General features: G+C 42.1%; 1 protein-coding gene across 3 annotated transcripts in view; it reads left to right on the top strand.

The window, feature by feature from the left end:
• The window catches only part of BBOX1 (gamma-butyrobetaine hydroxylase 1), a 78,566-nt gene that overhangs the window by 36,114 nt on the left and 19,811 nt on the right, over window positions 1-22,641 (top strand). For all 3 annotated transcript variants that reach the window (XM_073347797.1, XM_073347795.1, XM_073347796.1), the window contains one exon: window positions 12,367-12,565. In XM_073347797.1, coding sequence (XP_073203898.1) covers window positions 12,367-12,565 — 199 coding nt within the window. The remainder of the gene's footprint in view (window positions 1-12,366; window positions 12,566-22,641) is intronic.

Raw genomic sequence — 22,641 nt, 5'->3', positions numbered from 1 at the left:
GTGCTAAAAGTTTCCAGAAAATTGAGCATTAGACAGACACCTGGCATTGGAAATGGTTAAAGTTTGGCAAAGTTTTAAGCAACTGAAAACAGGTTCTTACAATGGAAAGTGTTGAGCAACCTTAATGATAGCTCTGCCTATAGTGAGTAAATTGTACTGCATGTGGACAGGAGAAACTGATGGTACAGCCACAGTACACGGAAGCAGTGTGCAAGCTTCCTCAGAGAGCTCTGCCAGAAGTTTTAACCAAAGAACTATTTGATCTAACACAGGTTTCCCTATGTTTGAAGAATATTTGTTTGGCATTTTTAGTTTTGTAGTCTGTAAATCTCACAGTCTGCATATGGATAAAAGGAGGGAAAAATCCAGCAAGATCAGTGTTATCTAGGGTTTCCTACATGTCCGTCTTATCTGCAACCTCCGAGATGACCCTTTGGCATATATCCCTGGATAGTGTCGTCATAATTATTTTCTTTTCTCTAAATTTTTTCCTTCCCCCATTATATTAAAATTGGCCTTAGTTTCAAAAGGCACCATCTTTTAGAAGGAGATACAAATCAGTTCCTTCATTGTGAAGATTTTGCCCTTCTCTGGCACAATTTCACAGTTCTTTGTGGAAGTTATTTTAAATGTGACTGTGTTCTTTGTACTGCATGGAAGGGATTTTCAAAAGACCTTAGGATTGACTTAACTCTGCTCCCATCTAAACAGGAAATTTATCAATAGGACCAGAGTTAGGTCAACACTAAGCACTTCTGAAAACCCCAACCTATATGTTGTGGACAGAATTTGAACTATAAGTCATATGGAACTGATCTGTTTCTGTTTGTTAGTGCTATTATATATTCATGGAGCAGCTTTCCAAGGAAGAAGGCACAAATAATAAAGCTCTTCAAGAGTCAGTTAGAAGAATTCCATTGCTAGCAGATGAATGAGTGAAATTTTCTCTCAGTAAATATAATCAATACCACCTCCAAAGGGTTCGGGAAGAGGAACGGCCATGGCTTCCCATTCCACACCAGCTCAGAGTGAGCGTACTATACTGAAAGGGAGAAGACAGCAGTATCTGCAGCCCCTGCACAGTGGGCGACTTGGGAACAGATTGTGCCTCTGTGACCAGGTGTCAGGTTGGGATACCCAGAGAATGTCACACTCAGGGCAGACTGCAAGAAATAGATTCACCAAGCCAGTAACAAAAGAACTTCTGTATTACCACACTGGTTACAATATGCCAAACCCAGCCCCTTTTAGGCATTCTAGCCCTTGGTTCCCATCCAACTAAGTCTAATATAGTGAGGGGTTATTGAAAACCCTATTCACCGTACTTAAAGTTCTACCAATCCCAAAGGGTCAGACACTTACCCTCAGATCTTTCCCAGATAACACACTGTCAGCCATCCTTAGTAAACTAGCTACAAATTTATTAATAAAAGAAAAGAGTTATTAATGGTTAAGGAATCATATACATACATACAAGTGATTTGTCAGTGTTCACAGATCAGGATCATAGCAGTGATGTTATATCTGTTGGTTTGCAAAAGTTTATTTGAAATTATCTCAACAGGGCAAAATCCAGGGCAGCTTAGATGTAAAGTTTGTTAAAGTCTTTCTATACATTTTCCAGGGTATTCCAAATGACTGTTTGGAAGATCTCAGTCCCACGGTTTAAACTTTCCCCGTTCAAAGTTCAGCAGCCTAGAGATGAAAGTATCAGGCCAGAGGTTTCACTTTTATAGTTGAAATGGGCTGTTAAATGTTTTGAGCACAGCATGTGACTGAGGATTCTTCTTTGTTGAGCACACACTGTCCCATCACTTTGAAGTTAACATTCTATTTACTATGCATGCACAGATAATCCAGTTACACTGATTAACATAAGGCAATTAGCTTGTCCTCCCTTATAACAGAAAAAAGAAAAGGAGTACTTGTGGCACCTTAGAGACTAATAAATCTATTTGAGCATAAGAGTTTCAGAGGGGTAGCTGTGTTAGTCTATTTCAACAAAAACAATGAGGAGTCTTGTGACACCTTAAAGACTAACAAATTTATTAGAACATAAACTTTTGAGGGCTATGACCCACTTCATCAGATGTATGGAGTGAAAATTACAGTAGGCAGGCATAAATATACAGCACAAGAAAAGATGGGAGCTGCTTTACCAAGCAGGAGAGTCAATGATTCAATCAGGGTGTATGTGTCCCATTCCCAACTGTTGACAAGAAGATGCGAATGTCAACAGAGTAGTACTACAAAAAGTAATTTTTAACTATGCCAATTCCATCAGGGTGAATGGCCCATAGTCAACAGTTGATGGGAGATTATTACTTGTAGTGACCCAGTCATTCCCAGTCTTTATTCAGGCCTAATTTGTTGGTGTCAAGTTTGCAAATGAATTCCAGTTCTGCAGTTTCTTGTTGAAGTCTGTTTTTGAAGTTTTTTTGTTGAAGAATGGCCACTTTTAAGTCTGAAATTGAGTGGCCAGGGAGGTTAAAATGCTCTCCCACTGGTTTTTGAATGTTATAATTCTTCATGTCCACTTTGTGTCCATTTATTCATTTGTGTAGAGACTGTCCAGTTTGGCCAATGTACATGGCAGAGGGTCATTGCTGGCAAATGATTGTATATATCATATTAGTGGATGTGCAAGTGAACGGGCCCCTTATGGTGTGGCTGATGTGGTTATGTCCTGTGATGGTGTCACTTGAGTAGATATGTGGACAGAGTTGGCAGTGGGGTTTGTTGCAGGGGATGGTTCCTGGGTTGGTGTTGCTGTTGTGTGGTGTGTGGTTGTTGGTGAATATTTGTCTGACATTGGGGGGCTGCCAATTCCTTGTGGGGTTCAGGAAAATTAAATACAGTAGGAGACTTTACAGTAGCAAAGTTTGATTTTAAATATTTTACAAGATTGATCTCTTGTTTCTTTGGAAATCTGGGTTAAAGGAAGGAAGAGTGAATGATACACACTTACAACATAACAAGTGTCTCAAAGGAAAATGAATTGCAGTGCCGTTCACAGATGTTACCAAATTTCTAAACAACAAAAAATTAAAGCGCCACTGAGTTAGAAATCATACTTCTATCTGGAAATTTTCCATTTTGTGTAGTTACAAGGAACATCTAAAATTAGTGTAACTGACAGAAATAAAGTTAAAATGATATTATCTATTTTCTGTTTATTTTGTATATTTGACAGCACTTTGTACAGTCTCTTTCGCTGTTTCCACTATATAGTCAGAAAGTCCGCTTTTCCTGTAGCTTTTGTGGGTCTTTCACTCAGAAGCAGGGGAAAGCAAACACCAACACCATCCCCATAAAACCACAGATATAGGCAAGTGCACTTAGGGTCAGGGGTAGTAAGCTTTTTTTAAAGTGACTAGATTTTAAGTTGATGGTTTCCCTTTAAATCCTATGAAACTGGGACCTCACCTTGGTGACCGTAATGGAGTGTTTCCAAAACTCTCTCTAGTTATATTAACAGCAAAGTGCCAAACCTAAATTTAGGCTTGGAAATCTCGAAACCATTTCTAGTACTTCACCTACATTTATGAATATATTCCATTGATTGTAACTGCTGGAACAAGTAAATTGGTGATTTGTTATGTACATAATTGCCTAGAGTTTTTGCCCAGAGTATTTTCTTTCTAGCTCAAATGACTATTCCACATCAGATTAATTTATATGATTGCTGTCAGTCATCATGGTACTAATATATATAAATTATTGACTGTTTAAAAAATAAATCTGAGATACAGTATGAACTATTGATGTAGTTTAAGATTGGGAACACTGCCTCAATGATCAGCCTTTTTACAAGATTGCTTTCACATCCCAATAAAACTTGAATAAGCTTTCAGAGGGACTGGATCAGACGTGGGGCTCACGAGAGGAAAATCTTGGCAAGATCTATGGAATATGTAGAGATATATAATAAAGTACTACTCAGTCACAGCCCGCAATCTACTGCCAGTGCTGTCCAATCTGCGCTGCTGAATTTAGATAAGAACTTGTAGACTGTTGGGAAATAGTTTTTCAGCCCTCCAATAACAACTTTTCAGCTAATGCAAAAACTGCTTGAGGCTCAGATCTGAAGATGTTTTTCCTGTATATTCTCTTGGTGAGCTTTCTGCTATTACCTAGGTCTTTCATCTCCTTTTGGAGGCCGCCTTGTCAGGCTACTGTGGCTTTCCACATTGTGGCTAGTTTGGGATACAGTTATAGTGCACTGTTGTATGGTTTATAGTTTGCTGTGGCTGTTGACAGCCCCCAATGGCTGCTCTCCCACTTCCTAAGATTGAGTAACATCTTCTTGGCCAGGAACATAGTGTAACCTGGGAATTCCCTTGAGAGAGAGAGATTGCAAAAGTGTTCCCAGCTATTTCTCGCAGAGGGTCTTGTTCATTTTAGGATGGACCCCATAAATCTGACATTGAGGTGAACATTGAAGCACAGAGAGATGAAGTGATTTGTTTAAGATTAACTGCTGTGTGAGTAGTAGATTTCTGAGCAGAACCCAGGTTTGCTGAACCTATCTATTAGAAGACCGTAAACATTTTTGATTGTAGAAAATTTACATTTCAAGTAACTCATCAAAAAATCCAGTCAGTCTCTCAGCTGGCAGAGTCAGGAACACATGATATTACATGCATAACAACAAAATAACCTACATGACTCTTCAGCCTGGCAATTTGGCTAATTAAGACAACATTTCCTATGTAACTCTGTTTTCGTGGTAAGGATGTAAGAAATTAAAATCAAAACAGTGAAGAAGTAAGACAACTGAAACACTTATTACGTCAAATTGTCTTTTCTTTGGGCGGGATCAACACCCTGGTGCACCATTCCATGCACAGAAGAGACCAGTTGCGTGTGTCAATCTCCCCTCTCCTACATGAAAGGAAAATGGTATTAGTCACCTCCACAGAGCTGGGTAGGACGGAAGAAAAGTGGGGGTGGTTAGGATGAGCTGCATTATACCCCATCCAGCCCTGTTAGGAAATCACTGTTTGCCTCCTGGTTTCTGATACTTTAGGATACACTCAGGTCACATTTTCAAGCTTTTCTCCGCAACCATGAGGCTTAGAAACTTCCCTTATTTATGGAAGTTTGAGATCTCTCAGAGGCACTTCTCTCCAGGAGTTGGAGCTTAAAGTAAAACATCAAGTGCCACAAAACTCATGAAAAAAATCACGAGAACTGGCAAGACTTTAACTAAGAGCTTGTCTTCGCTGTGTTGTTAGCTCAAGCTATAACTTGAGTTTTGCTACTACACTGAGTCCTGTCCACACACACAAGTCTCTACCTCAAGTTACGTGGTGCTCTAAGCTCGAGCTAGCTGACCCAAGGAAGGTTGTCAAAGCTCCAGTGCTGCTGATGCTGGAGCTAATAATGCAGTGGGAATATAGGAGTCTGAGTTGCAACAATTCATCTGCTGCTAATCCAGTAACACAGTGCTGCTAACCGAATCACGCTGTGTAGCTCTGGTGTTTCGTACAGCGGTCTGGTCAGTCACTCGAGCTAAACTAGCTGAAGTGGAATGACTCAAATGTACTAATTCAAACTGACTGTTGCAATGAAGACAAGCCCTAATCATCTAGAAGATAAATACCAGACTTGGAGCATATCAGTATTCTTTTTTTTTTTTTCAGCTAGATCAAGGGATAGATTGAGGCTCAACCTGGGGTTGTTCATGACTTCTCTACCTCAGCAGCATCCCTGGGAAGATCCTCCAAGAGTCACAGTTCCCCACTGCTTTCCTCTTGGTTATTGCAGCCCTTTAAAGGGTGTACCTTACTCTCCTCTCATTCTAGGGCAGCAAATGGAGGGAAGTGAGCCAATGCTCAGTCCACACCCCAGCTACTTGCTTGCAGGAGGTTGTATCCACAGAGCAGAACCCAGGATTCATGTAGGCTAGAAAGGGTGGGAGGAGAGAGAGGAGCCTGACTCCTTTTTATTTCCCTGCTCAGCTGAATAAAATAAGGACTCGGATAACTAGGAAAGCATCAACGGTATCATTCCCTTCTGTACTCTGTGGTGGCTGTTATGTAACCAAAGATGTGGATGTCTGCTTTAGATTCAGTTTATTACAACAGTCAATGTTATAACCTCACTCATCACAGAACGAAATTCTTGGGAGGGTTCCCAAGGGTTACTTTTGAAATTAACTTTCTTCATACATAAATAATTGGAAAGGTTTTCCCTCAGCACATGTAATAATCTCCTTTCATGGGTCGCAAGAAACAGAGAACAGCTGCATTCTTTTACTCAGCACTTGTCTGACAGGGAGTACTTTCACAGCCACGCAAGGCAACTGTCTGCTCTAGCTCAGTTGTTCTGCTTTACATGTTCATTTGTGAATCAGTGTGCCTAGGATAGGCAGGGGCAAGAGAAGAGTGCACATAGTCTCCTCCTTTGCATACCTTGTGTAACATCCTGTCACAGAAATGGTTCCTGCACTCAGGAGAACACAGAAACTTCTCCCTTGGAGGTCCCTGGGATTCACATCACCCCAAAAGGGGCTGGTAGGTGGTATGGCAGTGGCAGATTCACATCTGCATGCCAGTCCACAAATTGAAATGGCTATAATGTGTGGGAGTTGGAAAAAGCTGTAGCGTGTTCAAGGATTGTGAACTGTGCACAATTCCCTGCATGCTGAGCTGTTTGCAGGCACGATCTCTCAAGGGAGCCAGAAGCCACAGTCTGTCCATGTGTTCCCCATGGGCCCATACAATGGCACGCTGTCCCTTACTCAGGTTGACAGCTAAATGACACCATTCTGTCCTATTCTTTACAGATATTACATCACCATTATACCTGGTACATTTTAAGAGAAATAGAATTTTGTACCTGGATCTTTATGGTATTTCATACCATCAGAACTACCAGAAAGAAACTATGAAATGTGAGAGAGGCTCACTAAATTTCTTGCTTCACTGTGTCTACATGCTATAGGCCGAGGGAGATGAGTATTGCCGAAAATGAGAGGACTGGGCTTGATGGTGAAGGGAATGGCATGAACAGAGCTTCCACACTGAGCTGGGAAGGGACAATAAATCAGGAAGAGGAAGAAGGTGGAAGGCCAGCTGTAGCATGTGTCAAGCCTGTGGTTGCACAGAGGTCTGCATTTTAGTGGAACTCCCTCAGTCACCTCTCAGGCCTGGACTATATGCTGACTCATAGTTCCCCTCAATACTGGAGCACAGGGAAATGTCTGGCTAGAACAAAAAGACCCTGTATGAGTTAAAAATCCATCACTGGACACAAGTGAGAAGCCCCATGTTCAGGATTCTGGGACAAGGAGAAATCCCATACAGTATTTGGGACCCATACCAGGCATGTCTCTCTTGAAAAAGTATCAAGCTGTCTGAAGTGGCTCACAAACAGGAGTGTCAACCTTGGGGCAGGAAGAAGAAGCAGTGCATAAACCCCAAATTCGTTGTGAGTTCTATACTTAGGTTTTCACTAACCAAGTAACAGGTATGAACTCCAAGCACTACAGCAGCTTAACCATGGAGTCACAGACAGCCCCCCTGAGTACCCCAGTCTATCTTGCCACCAAGGCAAACTTGCCTTTGTGATAAATGATGCCTTACACCAGAAATCACAATAATATGTAGGTTACTCCCATTCCCAAAGGACGAGTCATTTACCCAGGTCAATTGTACCTTTAGATCTCTCACCAAAGACAATGCTTGTAGCCCAGGGGTGGCCAACCTGAGCCTGAGAAGGAGCCAGAATTTACTAATGTACATTGCCAAAGAGCTACAGTAATACGTCAGCAGCTCTCCCACCCACTGGCAGCACCTCCGCACCTCCCAGTCAGCTGTTTTCTTGCGTGCAGGAGGCTCGGGGGAGAAGGGGGAGGAGTGAGTGCATGGCAGGCTTAGGGGAGGGGACGGGAAGGGAGGGGGTGGAGTGGGGGCAGGGCCTCTGGCAGAGCCAGGGGGTTGAGCAGCGAGCACGCTCCGGCACATTGGAAAGTTGGGGCCTGTAGCTCCAACCACAGAGTCGGTGCCTATACAAGGAGCCGCATATTAACTTCTGAAGAGCCGCATGTGGCTTTGGAGCCACAGGTTGGCCACTCCTGTTGTAGCCAATCCTGTGATAACCTGACTACAGATATTAACTAGGAAAAAGAAATGAGAGTTCTTTACAAGGTTAAAGCAGGTAAACATACACACACAAATGATTTAATCTTAGGTTTCAAAAAGTAATAGAAGCTACTGTGATGTGCTTTTTGCTATTTGCCTTTTTGGGCTAACCCAAGCTAAGCAGCTTGGGGATCCCTTGCTTATACTTAGAAATATTGCCCTCTGCAAGTTCCAAGCAGCATAGTGATACAGATCCCACTGGTCAGGGATTTTTGTTCCCTTCCCCCCAGAGTTCAGGCTGTGATGGGATGAGTGTTTGTGCACATCTCCTCTTCATGGGTGTAGAGGGAGCAATCAACAGAGTCTTTTGTCCACTGATGTTCCACATTGGTTCGTCTGGTGTCTATTGGCCTTCTTTTGTTGGGCAGGAGATGACACCTCTTGGGGTAAACTAGTATTTCACAGTTGGTAATGTTTCTCTGACTGAGAACATTTTCAGTTTCATAGCAACCGCTTTTTGTAGTTACAAAGAAAACACTTAAATATTACCTTATAATGCGGGATACAGATATAATAAGTGAGATTAATGCATGCAGCAACTCACAAGCATTTTATAAAGTCTGAAACACCTCTGTAAATCTAATACATATTTTAACAATACTAACACACAGGTGAGCCAGATTGGTTTCCAGCTGTGCATTTGTCAGTGTTCAGTGAGACTTAGGGCTGCCCTCATCACACACACGGTCTCCCTAAATGTAAGAATGCCCCTTGGAGGGAAAGGACAAGAGGAGACAGGAATAGGAAGGAGTATAAGAGTTAAAAGAAGAGGAAAAATAAGAGGGAGAAAGGCTTTGCCACATTTTTGTCCTAAATAATGGTCCAGATTCTGGCTGCACTTGCAAGAGGAGAGAGGGTGCAGGGGCAGCCAGAATTTAGATTCTCACACTGCCTGACCCCCAGGCAGTGGAGAGGCATAGGCAGCTGTGGAGCAAGACACCCCAAAAGCTAGTCTGCCATTGCCATGTCCTCGTCTGTCTTCTGCACTGGCTGGCTGTCCAAGGTCAATGGCGGAGGGATTCTATGTTGCATTATTTTGGGGACTGATTTTGCAAGCACTGAAGTCAGTAGCACAGCTTGCACTGACATTAATGGGTGTGAGACCATGGCTTTAAGTGCTGTAGTAACCACCATTTCTGAATGTTCTCCCAAAGCCCTCCTGGAGGCTTGCTGTCTGTCTTTGTCCCCTGTAAGCAGAATGACTCCAGGAACTGCTGCTCAGAGTATCCCCCACTATTTAGCTCTGTCTTTGAACGCCAGAGTCTAGCCCAAAATTTGCAGTATGACTTACAGTGATCTTTTATTGAAAATAACTGTAGTCAAACTTTATAACGTTTCCTATGGTGAGAAGATGACCTAAATATTATATCTCATGGAAAGCCTCGTCTCTTGTGAATTATGTATTTCTTCGTCACTTGTGAAAAATCTACCCTAATACAACGGTACTATATAATTTGTACTTTCTTTTCCAACTATAAATTTCTGTCTGGCTTTTTGTAAATCTTTTTTTTTCCCCTGAACTGGCATCAGAACATATTGTCTGAATGCAGAAAACATTCCTCCTCAGGAAAACCCGAACAAAAGAAAGAACCCAGGAGTGTTTTCTTCTAGTGACAGTCCATTTAATTTACTTTTAATTCATATTGAGTGCAGCATTCCCCTGGAACCCATATATCTCTCTGTATTAGGAAGCTTTTCTGTTCCTGAACTCTCCAACTCAAATAAAATGTGGTTGCTTTAAGACTCAGTAAGGGGTAAAGAAAACCATATTGTTAAAAATGGAAATCAGTAACTCTTACCCAGTTGCTGGCTCAGACTGTAGGCTTAAGGCATCCTTAGAATAGCCATGCTAGATTTAGGGCATTTGGGCAGCTGAAACTATATAAAAGCATATGAGCAGATAACCCTTAGTTTTCAGGGGTACATAGCATTTGATCATATTTGTCCCATTGGATGAGTAAAACCTAGGTATCCCTTTGAAACATTGGGAAGTTATGGGTTTACTTTCTTCTGAAATATGGAATAGCATAACACATATATGATATGATTATCCTGCTCTCCCTGACGTAAGCAAAAACTTCCCCTTAGACTTCAGAGCTCCTGTGTGTGTGGCTCCGCTACTGGGGTAATATCAATGACAGGTACATCTGAGTTCTGTATGTGGAGCAAAACAGAATCCCCCTCTCATGGTTTATAGCCTGTATAAATATGCAAGGACTGATTGTGTCTTTAAGCCACCACAGCTCTGGGATGGACATGATGCAGAGTCTGACCAACCCAGTGGAGTTCCAGGCAAGCAAATTGCCTAGGCACAGTGGCCCTCAGAGCACAGGGAGAGAGTGGCTGCTGAGCCAACGTTTTTCAGCATGTGCTGTGCACCCTCCCACGCCCTCCAATGTTGTTGATGCAAAGGGGGCAGTGTGGCAATGGCTCATCCCTTCCTGAGCCCACTTTGAAGAGGCCAGTGTAGTAGCTACCCTCCCTCCACACAAGGATTAAATTGTGCTTGGCCTTGCACCAGGATGGAAATGGAGATGTGCCTGTTTTCTATTTGCACTATGGTAAGGTGATTTTCAGATTATAGAAAGGTTATTTATCTGAATCAAATAGAAATATATGAGAAACAAGCAGGGGGGTTGGGGCGGGAGCTTTGATTTGTTGTTGTGGGCCTTCTGTTTTTCTTTGGCGAGGAGGAGCTAGGTTGGATCAGAGCTGCATTTAGTCTTAATCCACCAGTGATGGAGTTGTAGTTCCAGAGTGATAATGACTGGAGATTTTCTGCAGAATGTTTATGTGAGTACTCTCAGAAGTGGCATGTACTCCGCCTTGAAAAAAGCATTGCCCACGCCCCCTCCAGCCACCTCACCTGATCGTGTTACTTTTGGAGTGCACGGCGCTGCAGTCAACAGTAGTCTCCCACTCAGGAGCACATACTTCAGCATGCTGACTGCCTTCTGCTTGGAGACAGAGGGGAAACAACTCCCTGTGTTCTCTGCCCCCACTAATGCACTCAAGGGGGGATAGCCGCAATTTGGCTCTTTAATAAAAGCTCTTTGAGGCAAGGAGCATGTCTTTTTTCTGTGTTTGTAAAATGCAGGGTACATTTATGGTGCTATATTAATAATATATTTGTACTTTTATTAGTAAAAATATAATATGCATACATTTTCTGCAGTCTTGTGGCACACACATATATACACACACATAGTTCACGTATATATAGTTCACAAATATATATTGTTTGTTTGTATTATAGGCCAAACGTGAACGAACATCTTTTAGAAATCATTTTTGATGACAGTGGCCAGAATGTAAATTCTTTTTCTTCACTGAATCGTTGATAAGTATGGAGCATTCTCCATATTCTAATTATGTTAAGGTTTCTTAACTTCTTGGGCCTCAATTACCAAAATAACATCTGTGTGAAATAGTGTTAAATATCTACAACAAATACACATAGGAAAAGACACTGAAAGCAAGGTAGTGTTTGTCCTGTAACTACACACTACAGAGCATTCTGTATTGTCGATTTTAACTCTAACTGGGAATTGTAACTTTTTTATATGTTGAGTGAATTTTCTTTTCTTTTTTGTTGATGTGTTTTAGATGAAACCATTTTAATTATTCTGTTTTTAAAATCATACATTAACACATTCATCTGGCCTATCTTGGTATGTTGATTGTTAGCTCTTCAAGGAAGGGATTCTCTATTACTCTGTGTCCATACAGTACCAATCACAATGGGACATCAGTCCTGACTGGAGTCTCTAGGTGCTACTCTAATACAAACAATGAATAAAAATAACAGCATAGCATGAAACAAAACATTAAAGAAACTGAGTATTGACAGTTTTCACTCTTTTAGTCCATATATTCAGAGAGAGGGAGGCACTTCTGCTTTGGTTTGCAATATAATATTCCTTTCAGATTATACATGGTTTAAAATGTTATTTATATGTTTGTTTGATGTATTTTACTTCTAGAAAACTGTTTGTTTGTGATATGTATGTACCAAAGGCTCCACATGGGTCCCGTCGTGCAAATCTAATTGCAGGACTGGGACCATATTCAGAAATACACAAAAGCAAAGCATTACTTTAAAATAGTTTAATATTGTGAATATGTCCTAACCTTGAACATGGAAATAACTACAGTGATACAAATAAGAAATAATAAAGATAATAACTAAAAGTTTGCTTCAATATTTTTTGTCTTACAGAATGTAAATATTGGGGCTCAGATCTGCAGCTCCTAAATATGTCTTTTGAAGAAGTCTTACACAGTGACGAAAGTGCCTACAAGTGGCTTTCCACCCTTAAAAAAGTAGGAATTGTGCTGTTAACAGGAGCTGCCACTAGACAGGGAGAGTTGGTTAAACTTGGCAAAAGGATTGGTTTCCTGCGTCTCACATTTTATGGGTGAGCTAGTTTTTCAAATGTCCTAGTTCTGCCAGCAATGTAATCACCTTTGATATGTTACGCTTCAAGATGTAGGACCCTTCTTGGGGATTAATTTATTGTAGCTGGATCAGAATTATTCTTGGCTTCACATTAGAAAATGTAATCACTCATAACACTCTGTGGATGTGGATTGCTTTGCCATGCCAGATGGGATATATGACAAATAGCATGGTAGCCAGGAGCAAACTATAATGACAATCGTGATTGTAAAAGAGAATAACAGAATTGAAAACAAATATAAGATGATAATCAACAAGATCTCAAGCCGTGGATAGAGATGTGCCTGATCAAATACCCTGGATCCAAACACCTTAACTTTGGATCAGCATTTGCATTCAAACTTTGTGTCAAACCCATTTCTAGTCATGGAAATAGAGGAGGTTCAAGTGAGAGACTGTCTTTCATATCAGTTTTAAGTACCCACTTCACCACCTTTAAATGAAAGCTCTGCTCAGAAGAGTCAGTCAGCTCAGAAGGTGCTGAAATGAGGGTTACAATGTAAATATTTAAAATACATTTTCAAAGCTGACTAGGCCATGGTGGTTCTGAACCCTTTCCATACCAGGATATACACCAGTTCTCCCCTCCCACCTAGCCAGGATCTCCCTCCCATTTAGCAATATGGGAAGAGTAGTGTGACACCTGTTTGCAACCACCCAGGTGAGAACTCATGAACTAGACTCTAGAGGATATAGACATCACATTAATGTTCATGTAAGCACAGACCCAGTGGTCACATCCCGGTCTGTCCCCAACCCCTTTTCCACGGTGGGCCATGCAGGACCAGTGCAGAGCTCAATTCCACCATGCACATAGGGTGCAGATCATCTTGTATATCCATTTCAGAGCCACCCTCTCTCAACAAAGCAGAACCCCTGTATTGATGGATCCCACAGTATTCTTGATTGATCCCACAGTATTTTTGTCAGCAAGTTAAAGAAGTATGGGCTGGATGAATGCACTATAAGGTGGGTAGAAAGTTGGCTAGATTGTCGGGCTCAACGGGTAGCGATCAATGGCTCCATGTCTAGTTGGCAGCCGGTGTCAAGTGGAGTGCCCCAAGGGTCGGTCCTGGGGCCAGTTTTGTTCAATATCTTCATTAATGATCTGGAGGATGGTGTGGATTGCACTCTCAGCAAATTTGCGGATGATACTAAACTGGGAGGAGTGGTAGATACACTGGAGGGCAGGGATAGGATACAGAGGGACCTAGACAAATTGGAGGATTGGGCCAAAAGAAATCTGATGAGGTTCAATAAGGATAAGTGCAGGGTCCTGCACTTAGGACGGAAGAACCCAATGCACAGCTACAGACTAGGGACCGAATGGCTAGGCAGCAGTTCTGCGGAAAAGGACCTAGGGGTGACAGTGGACGAGAAGCTGGATATGAGTCAGCAGTGTGCCTTTGTTGCCAAGAAGGACGATGGCATTTTGGGATGTGTAAGTAGGGGCATAGCAAGCAGATCGAGGGATGTGATCGTCCCCCTCTATTCGACATTGGTGAGGCCTCATCTGGAGTACTGTGTCCAGTTTTGGGCCCCACACTTCAAGAAGGATGTGAATAAATTGGAGAGAGTCCAGCGAAGGGCAACAAAAATGATTAGGGGTCTGGAACACATGACTTATGAGGAGAGGCTGAGGGAACTGGGATTGTTTAGTCTGCAGAAGAGAAGAATGAGGGGGGATTTGATAGCTGCTTTCAACTACTTGAGAGGTGGTTCCAGAGAGGATGGTTCTAGACTATTCTCAGTGGTAGAAGAGGACAGGACAAGGAGTAATGGTCTCAAGTTGCAGTGGGGGAGGTTTAGGTTGGATATTAGGAAAAACTTTTTCACTAGGAGGGTGGTGAAACACTGGAATGCATTACCTAGCGAGGTGGTGGAATCTCCTTCCTTAGAAGTTTTTAAGGTCAGGCTTGACAAAGCCCTGGCTGGGATGATTTAATTGAGGATTGGTCCTGCTTTGAGCAGGGGGTTGGACTAGATGACCTCCTGAGGTCCCTTCCAGCCCTGATATTCTATGATTCTATGGCTTTCCACGGCTTTTTCCAAATGTTTCACTTGCAGACTTTCTTCTTCTAAAGGGTTCATTTCAAAATGTCACAAAGAGTAAGACACATAAGTATGTGCTGACCTTTAAGAAGTCCCATTGACTTCATGAATTAGGGCCCTAAATCTCCAACTCCCTAATGATCTGCTAGAGGGGTGAACAATCATAGAATCGTAGTACTGGAGGGGGCCTTGAGAGGTCTTCTAGTGCAGTCCCCTGCTCTCAAGGCTCAACTAACTATTATCTAGACCATCCTTGACAAGTGTTTGTCTAACCTGCTCTTTAAAATCTCTGCAACCTCCCTAGGCAATTTATTCCAGTGCTTAACCACTCTGACAGGAAGTTTTTCCTAATGTCCAACCTAAACTGCCCTTGTTGCTATTTAAGCCCGTTGCTTCTGGTCCTGTCCTCAGAGGTTAAAGAGAACATTTTTTCTCTGTCTTCCTTTTAACAACCTTTTATCTACTTGAAAACTGTTATCATGTCCTCCTCAATCTTCTCTTCTGCAGACTAAACTAACCCAATTTTTTCAATCTCTCCTCATAGGTCATGTTTTCTAGACCTTTAATCATTTTTATTGTTCTCCTCTGAACTTTCTCCAATTTGTCCACGTCTTTCCTGAAATGTGACACCCAAAATTGGACACAATACTCAGATGAGGCCTAATCAGCGTGGAGTAGTGGAAGAATTACTTCTCATGTCTTGCTTACAACATTCCTGCTAATACATCTCAAAATGATGTTTGGTTTTTTTGCAACAATGTTACACTGTTGACCCATATTTAGCTTCTGATCCACTCTGAACCCCAGATCCCTTTCCACAGTAGGCAGAACTCCTTCCTAGGCAATCATTTCCCATGTTGTGTGTGTGTGTGTGTGTGTGTGTGTACAGCTGATTGTTTGTTCCTAAGTGGAGTACTTTGTATTTGTCCTTAATGAATTTCATCCTGTTTACTTCAGACCATTTCTCCAGTTTGCCCAGATCATTTTGAATTTTAATCCTGTCCTCCAAAGCACTTGCAACTCCTCCCAGCGTGGTATTGTCCGCAAACTTTATAAATGCACTCTGTCTGCTATTATCTAAATCACTGATGAAGATACTGAACAGAACCAGACCCAGAATTGATCCCTGTTGGACTTCATTTGAATGCTATTAGCTAATGTCTTGCTGAGCTCAATAGTCTTGTTCTGTCACCCATCCATCTTTGGAGAATAATTTTCAGAATTCTGATTTGCACATATTCTTCAATGACTTATGAAAAAAATAACAAACCCATAACATTTAAATGTTACCATCTGTGTTTCTGTCCTGTTTTGCCAATTGTATCTTATACGTTGGGGTCTGCATAGCCACTAAAACCGGGACATCCAGGGGCTCCTAGCCAGGCTTTTTTCCCTGATCAGATAATACAAATTCCAGCTAAACATGTATTTGAGCACCTCAGTTCAAAAGTTAACAATATGGGTGCAACAGTGAATGTCTCCCTTTTTTGTCTGAAAAGATTTAAAATAAATAGGAGAAGACAAAATCCAAACCTTGGCTGGAAAGCCCACATTCCTTCCATATTAGAACAGAGAAGCAAAGATTTACTTCCCTCGTATAACGTTTTTGTATGAGGCCACATTCAAGTCATGTTGGCATATGCAGGGCTGGCAAGATTGATAAGCACAGCACAGTGATAATGGGAAAAATATGTTTATCTGAAATGTTAATTTGGGAGGGAGGGAAGGGAAGAAAAGATCCTTTTTTCTCATTATGTTGCTTCTTGTTAATGAAGAGATGCAGTGAAAGTCTCAGCAAAGTAAAGAAATGCTTGAATAATGCCAATGAAGTGTTCATTTTATTGGGCTAAAATAGCTCAATCACTAATTGTCATAGAAAAATAAATTATTTGGGATGCTACCATCATTCAAGTTTACTGAAAAAGTTCTGAAAGCCGGAAAAATCGCCTTCATGATCCCGTAGCTTATTTCTGGCACTGGACAAGTTCCTTCTGATTTAATTTCCATTCTGTCATTTTTTTTGTGTCCACCCAGCTACTGAGCTCCATTTCTGGGGCAACTTCTGATCTCAGTCACATGGATGCAACAGCACTGAAATCAGCAGGGTTGCATGAATGCAATAGGAAAGAATTTAACTCTCTATATAAAGCACCAGTACCTGGGATAAATATACTTAATGTAGTTTTATTTGCCTTTTAAAAGTTTTAAAGCAACCTAAAGTGATTAACATTGCAATCTTTCTGAAACAGGAACTGTATTTAAAATCTATGGCCCATCCAAATGTTACTGTATTTCAAAAAGATGCCTGTGAGCCAAGCTAGGCATCATTGTATTATGGCTAGTCTGGCTGAGAAAATGCCCTTATTACTTGGCCTTTGGCCCAATAAGAGCATATGAATTACTCCAGCCATCAGCACTTACTGGTGGTCAACCAGAAAAGAGTATTTTCTCTGAAACAGCTACTGGTCCGCTTTTATTGGATTGGCAAAGGAAAATGTGCTAACGGATAAAATGGAAGCAAAATAATGAGAACTATATGTTTACCTAAGGTTTTTATCCAATATGTTGGTCTCCTTCAAAAACTTGCCAGTTTCCTTAGATAACTAAATAATGTGACTACAGTAGGCAACCACTGTAGGCATGTAAAAAGATGTTATTTCCTCTGTCAAATATAATATTTACAGTGGCCGAACTTAAAAAGTTTCTTTTATTTTGAAAGACTCCACCAGTTTGAGAGCGGTTCCCTGCACTTAAAATGGGGAATAATGCTGGAACAAGAAATTTCCGTCAAGCCAACAGAAACTTCTTAAGTGAACGGAGTGTGTGTGTAATGCTGAACATCGGTCTAGCTGAAAGTCAGACATAACATCTTTTTAAAGTGTTTTACCTATTGAGTCAATACAAAAAAAAAAAAAGAATATTTTTGGTGCAATACACTGAGATTGGTATCCTGTGATAGGATAGGAGCTACACTGAAGCTTTTAAAAAAAAGCTTTACTGGGTGATTTTTGGATTTAAGGTGATGTGTTTTCAGCAGGAATTTGTTGTTTTTCTTTTTGCTCACCAGCCCAGTAGGAACAGTGGTTGAGATTTTCAAAGCTCACTAGGAGAGTGAGCCTTTAATGAATTATTTAATGGGAGTTGTGTAGCTGAATCCTCTACTCAGCTTTGAAAACCACACTTAGTACTTGTAAATATTTTCTTCCCTTAAAAGCTTTTGTACTGGCAAGTGTTTCTATTCTTGACCATTCACAAGATATCAGACTTTAAAAAAGGGGGGCAAACTCCAGCCATTTTAATCCAGCTCTCAAGCTCCTGCTGCAGAGCAGGGTCTGGGGCTTGCCCCGCTCCAGCCAGGGAGCAGGGTCAGGGGCTGCTCTACACAGCTCCCGGAAGCAGCGGCATGGTGCCCCTCCAGCTCCTATGCAAAGGGATAGCCAGGGGGCTCTGCTCTGCACACTGCCCACGCCCCAAGAGCCGCCCCCACATCTCCCATTGGCCATGCTTTCCAGCCAATGGGAGTTGCAGAGGCTGTGCCTGCAGACAGGGCAGCATGCAGAGCTGCCTGGCTGCGCCTCCGCATAGGAGCCAGAGAAGGGACATGCCGTTGCTTCCGGGAGCCACTTGAGGTAAGCGTGGTTCCAGTCAAGCTAAATTGTCTGGATAGGGAATGAGGCTAGAACAGGGGTGGGCAAACTCTGGCCCACGGGACATGTCCGGCCTGTCAGACCTTTTAATCTGTCCAGGGAGCGGGGTTGGGGGCTTGCCCCGCTCTGCGCATGCCGTAGCTCAGAACAGCTCCTGGAAGCAGCAGCATGTCCCCTCTCTGGCTCCAACATGTAGGGGCAGCCAGGGGGCTCCATGTGCTGCCCCCACCCCAAGCTCCACACCTGCAGCTCCCATTGGCCGGGAACCATGGCCAATGGGAGCTGCAGAGGCAGCGCCTGCAGATGAGGCAGCGCACAGAGCCACCTGACTGGCACTGGGCCTCCGCATAGGAGCCAGAGAGGGGACATGCCACTACTTCCAGGAGCTGCTTGAGGTAAGCGCCGCCTGGAGCCTGCACCCCGATCCCACTGCTGCCCTTCAAACCCCTCAGTCCCAGCCTGGAGCACCCTCCTGCAGCCCAAATCCCTCATCCCCAGAGCAGCCCGCACCCCCCAGTCTCCCACATACCAACCTCTGCCCCAACCTGGAGTCCCCTCCCACACTCTGAACCCCTCAGCCCCTGTCCAAAGCTCCCTCCCCTGCACCCCACCACCCTTCCCCAGCCCAGAGCCCCCTCCTGCACCCTGAACTCCTCATTTCTGGCTCCGTCACAGAGCCCGCACCCCCAGCTGGAGCCCTCACCCCCTCCCACAACCCACCCCCTAATTTTGTGAGCATTCATGGTCCGCCATACAATTTCCATACCTTGATGTGGCCCTCAGGCCAAAAAGTTTGCCCACCCCTGGGCTAGAACATGTTTTAAATATAATTTTAACACAGATTTAGTTTCTGTAGATGGCTTTATGCCCACGCAGCTCCCATTACAGGATCAGGGCCACAGTGTGGCCCAGTGCACAACAGCTGACAAGATCATGTTAGGAACCACTTTATCCTTAACAGTAGTTAAAGCAAGCTTATAGCTCAGTGTTGACTAAAACCTTTGTCTTGTGTGTATCCTTATGTATCAGGTTTCTCAGTAATTAACATTTCAGGGAAAGGGAAAAGGTTTGTAAATTACCTCACTTCTCCAAAACTCATTTTGTTAGCAGGATATAGCAAGACAATTTCAACTGTGCCACGTTTCCAACTTGACTAGTCGTTCAACGTTTAAAAGAAAGTACGGGAATATTTTTTATTGTTTAAAATCTTAGTCAAAGCATTTGAAAATTGGCATGTTCACTATAGGATATTCGCTACATAAATGAAAATGTAAAGTTGGTGTACAGCTTAGCATCTCAGAGTGAAATCTCATGAGCTTTCTAGGTATGAAAGGCAAATTTTAAATCAGGAGACTAGCTTTTCATAGTATTTGGCCTTTGGGTGCAAATAAAAACAAATCAATAACATGATGGAATCAAAAGCCTGTGTACAGAATGGCACTGAGAAAATATTATTTTACTCTCTCGTGCCAAAGGAGAGCAGCTTATTATAAAAGGGAACATGTGCATAAAAGGGTATGTACACTAATAGAGCTGTGAGCGCTTGTGGAAAAAATCTGTTGAACAGATATTCTTTTTTTTAAACAGATTGCCAAACTTGCAAGCATAGAAACTAATAATATACACTACAGACAGCTTGTTATGATAGATAGATTGAGCTTCTTTAGACTCTCACTATAAGGCAAGTTTCCCAATCCTTTAATCATTTTCATGGCTCTTCTCTGAACCCTCTCTCTGAACATGGCCTAATTGTTTTAGTATAGAGTTCAGAGCCAGAAACCCTTTGGTCAAGTGTACTCATCCTCTCTAAATCTCTGTTTTCTCATCTCTGAATCAGAGATAATAATACAGTAGTTAACTATCTCACAGAGATGTGAGAACTCATTTGTTAATATTGTCCAGTGCTCTGAAAAGGTAAAACGTGAATATGTACTAAATGTTACTGTTATGAAAATAAGGAATACATTTACAGTTTAATTGCACCTGCAAACAACGTGTTCACACAGAGGTAATTACCTGCATACATGAAGTCTGATGCAAAGCACGCTGACGTCATTAGAAAGACTCCTGTTGATTTCACGTGGCTTTGGATCGGGTAATGGTTACCATTTTCTGCATGCATCTTCACAGTTTGCAGACATAGTGGAGCCACTGTGTTTTGAACGTTTATCCCTGTATGAATACATTCTTTTGTCTTGTTTAGGAGATACTTTAGCCTCAGATACTGAAAACTGAAATTTGGGCAGATGTTGGCTGAACCTCATTTCCTCTCTCAACTGATCCTCTTCATTTCTGACATTCAAGTAACTGCACTCTCTCGCTCTCACCCACCCACACATATTATATTTAAGGTGACACCATCTTCCTGAGTGTCACTCAGCTGCCCTCTTGTTGTAGTTAGCTATTAGTGGTTTCATCCCTAACTGAATGTCCAGTAATTTTGAGGGTGTAACTAGCCAGATCTTTAAAAAAGAGGTTTTGCTAATGGATTTTGTCATAAATCATGGATGAAATCCACCCTGCGCAGAGAAGGGCCAGCACAAAGCTTATGCACCACTTAATTCCCACTAAAACCCTAAACTTAATGTTTAAGTAAGACTTAAGAGGTGCATAAGCTTTGGCACTGGTGTAACTGCTGCTGGAATACTGTCCAGTTTGGTATCCACAGTTAAAAAAGGTTGATAAACAACAGGGTTCAGAGAAGAGCCACCAGAATGATTAAAGGATTAGAAAACATGCCTTGTAGTGATAGACCAAAGAAGCTCAATCTATTTAGCTTAACAAAGAGAAGGTTAAGGGATAACTTGATCACAGTCTATAACAGTGGTGGGCAACCTGCGGCCCATGGGCCACATATGGCCCATCAGGGTAATTCGCTGGCAGGCCGTAAGACAGTTTGTTTACATTGACTGTCTGCAGGCATGGCTGCCCACAGCTCCCAGTAGCCACGGTTCGCCATTCCCAGCCAATTGGTGCTGTGGGAAGCGGCATGGGCCACAGGGACACGCTGGCTGCCACTTCACGCAGCTCCAATTGGCCGGGAACGGCGAACCATGGCCACTGGGAGCTGTGGGCAGCCATGCCTGCGGATGGTCAATGTAAAAAAACTGTCTCACGGCCTGCGAGCGATTACTCTGACAGGCTGCGTTCAGCCCACACGCCGCAGATTGCCCACCACTGGTCTATAAGTACCTAGTAGGGGAACAAATATTTGTTAATGGGCTCTACAATCTAGAAGAGAAAGATATAACATGATCCAGCATATGGAGGTTGAAGCTAGACAAATTCAGACTGGAAATAAGGTGTAAATTTTTTAACCATGGGCATAATTAACCATTAGAACAATTTACCCAGGGTTCTGGTGGATTGTCCATCACTGGCAATTTTTAAATCAAGATTGGGTGGTTTTATAAAAGAACTTCTGTAGTTCATAAGGAGTTATTTTGCAGAAGTTTTATGGCCTTTGTTATACAGAAGGTCAGACTAGATCGGAGTAGGCAACCTATGGCACGCGTGCCAAAGGCAGCACGCGAGCTGATTTTCAATGGCACTCACACTGCCCGGGTCCGGGGGGCTCTGCATTTTAATTTAATTTTAAATGAAGCTTCTTAAACATTTAAAAAACCTGATTTACTTTACATACAACAATAGTTTAGTTATATATTATAGACTTATAGAAAGAGACCTTCTAAAAACATTCAAATGTATTACTGGCACATGAAACCTTAAATTAGAGTGAATAAATGAAGACTCGGCACACCACTTCTGAAAGCTTACCAACCCCTGGACTAGATGATCACAATGATCCCTGCTGTCCTTGGAATCTATGAATATATGCATAGGTCTTGCACTGGCCCTCTGCACAGTGGCGAAATTCACCCATAAGAAATTATCATCATCATTTGTAAAATCTGAAAAATAGCTTTAAGTGTTTTAATACGGGTTCGTATGAAGTAAATGCATAGTAAATATTTAAGGAAACAGGTTAATGCATATGAATACAGTTATGTAGCTATTATGTTCAAGATTTTTATAACAATTTTTGCCTGTTTTCAGATTTTTGTATTCATTGTTATGTCAAAGCTAACAACATTTTCAAAAGTGTTTATAGGTTGACCAGACAGTAAATGTGAAAAATCGGTGTGGGGGTAATAGGAGCCTATATAAGAAAAAGACCCAAAAATCGTGACTGTCCCTATAAAGTCGGGACATCTGGTCACCCTAAGTGTTTATAAGGGAAAAGTCTCATTGTTTTGATGTCATTTGTAGTTGGAATTCATTTAAAAGATCATAGAATAGAGGGAGACTTAATATTCAATTACACTTACTCATTTCT

Source organism: Lepidochelys kempii, chromosome 6 (genome assembly GCF_965140265.1).
Source record: "Lepidochelys kempii isolate rLepKem1 chromosome 6, rLepKem1.hap2, whole genome shotgun sequence".
NCBI classification, from domain to species: Eukaryota; Metazoa; Chordata; order Testudines; family Cheloniidae; genus Lepidochelys; species Lepidochelys kempii.
This window is presented reverse-complemented; position numbering and strand designations above follow the sequence as displayed.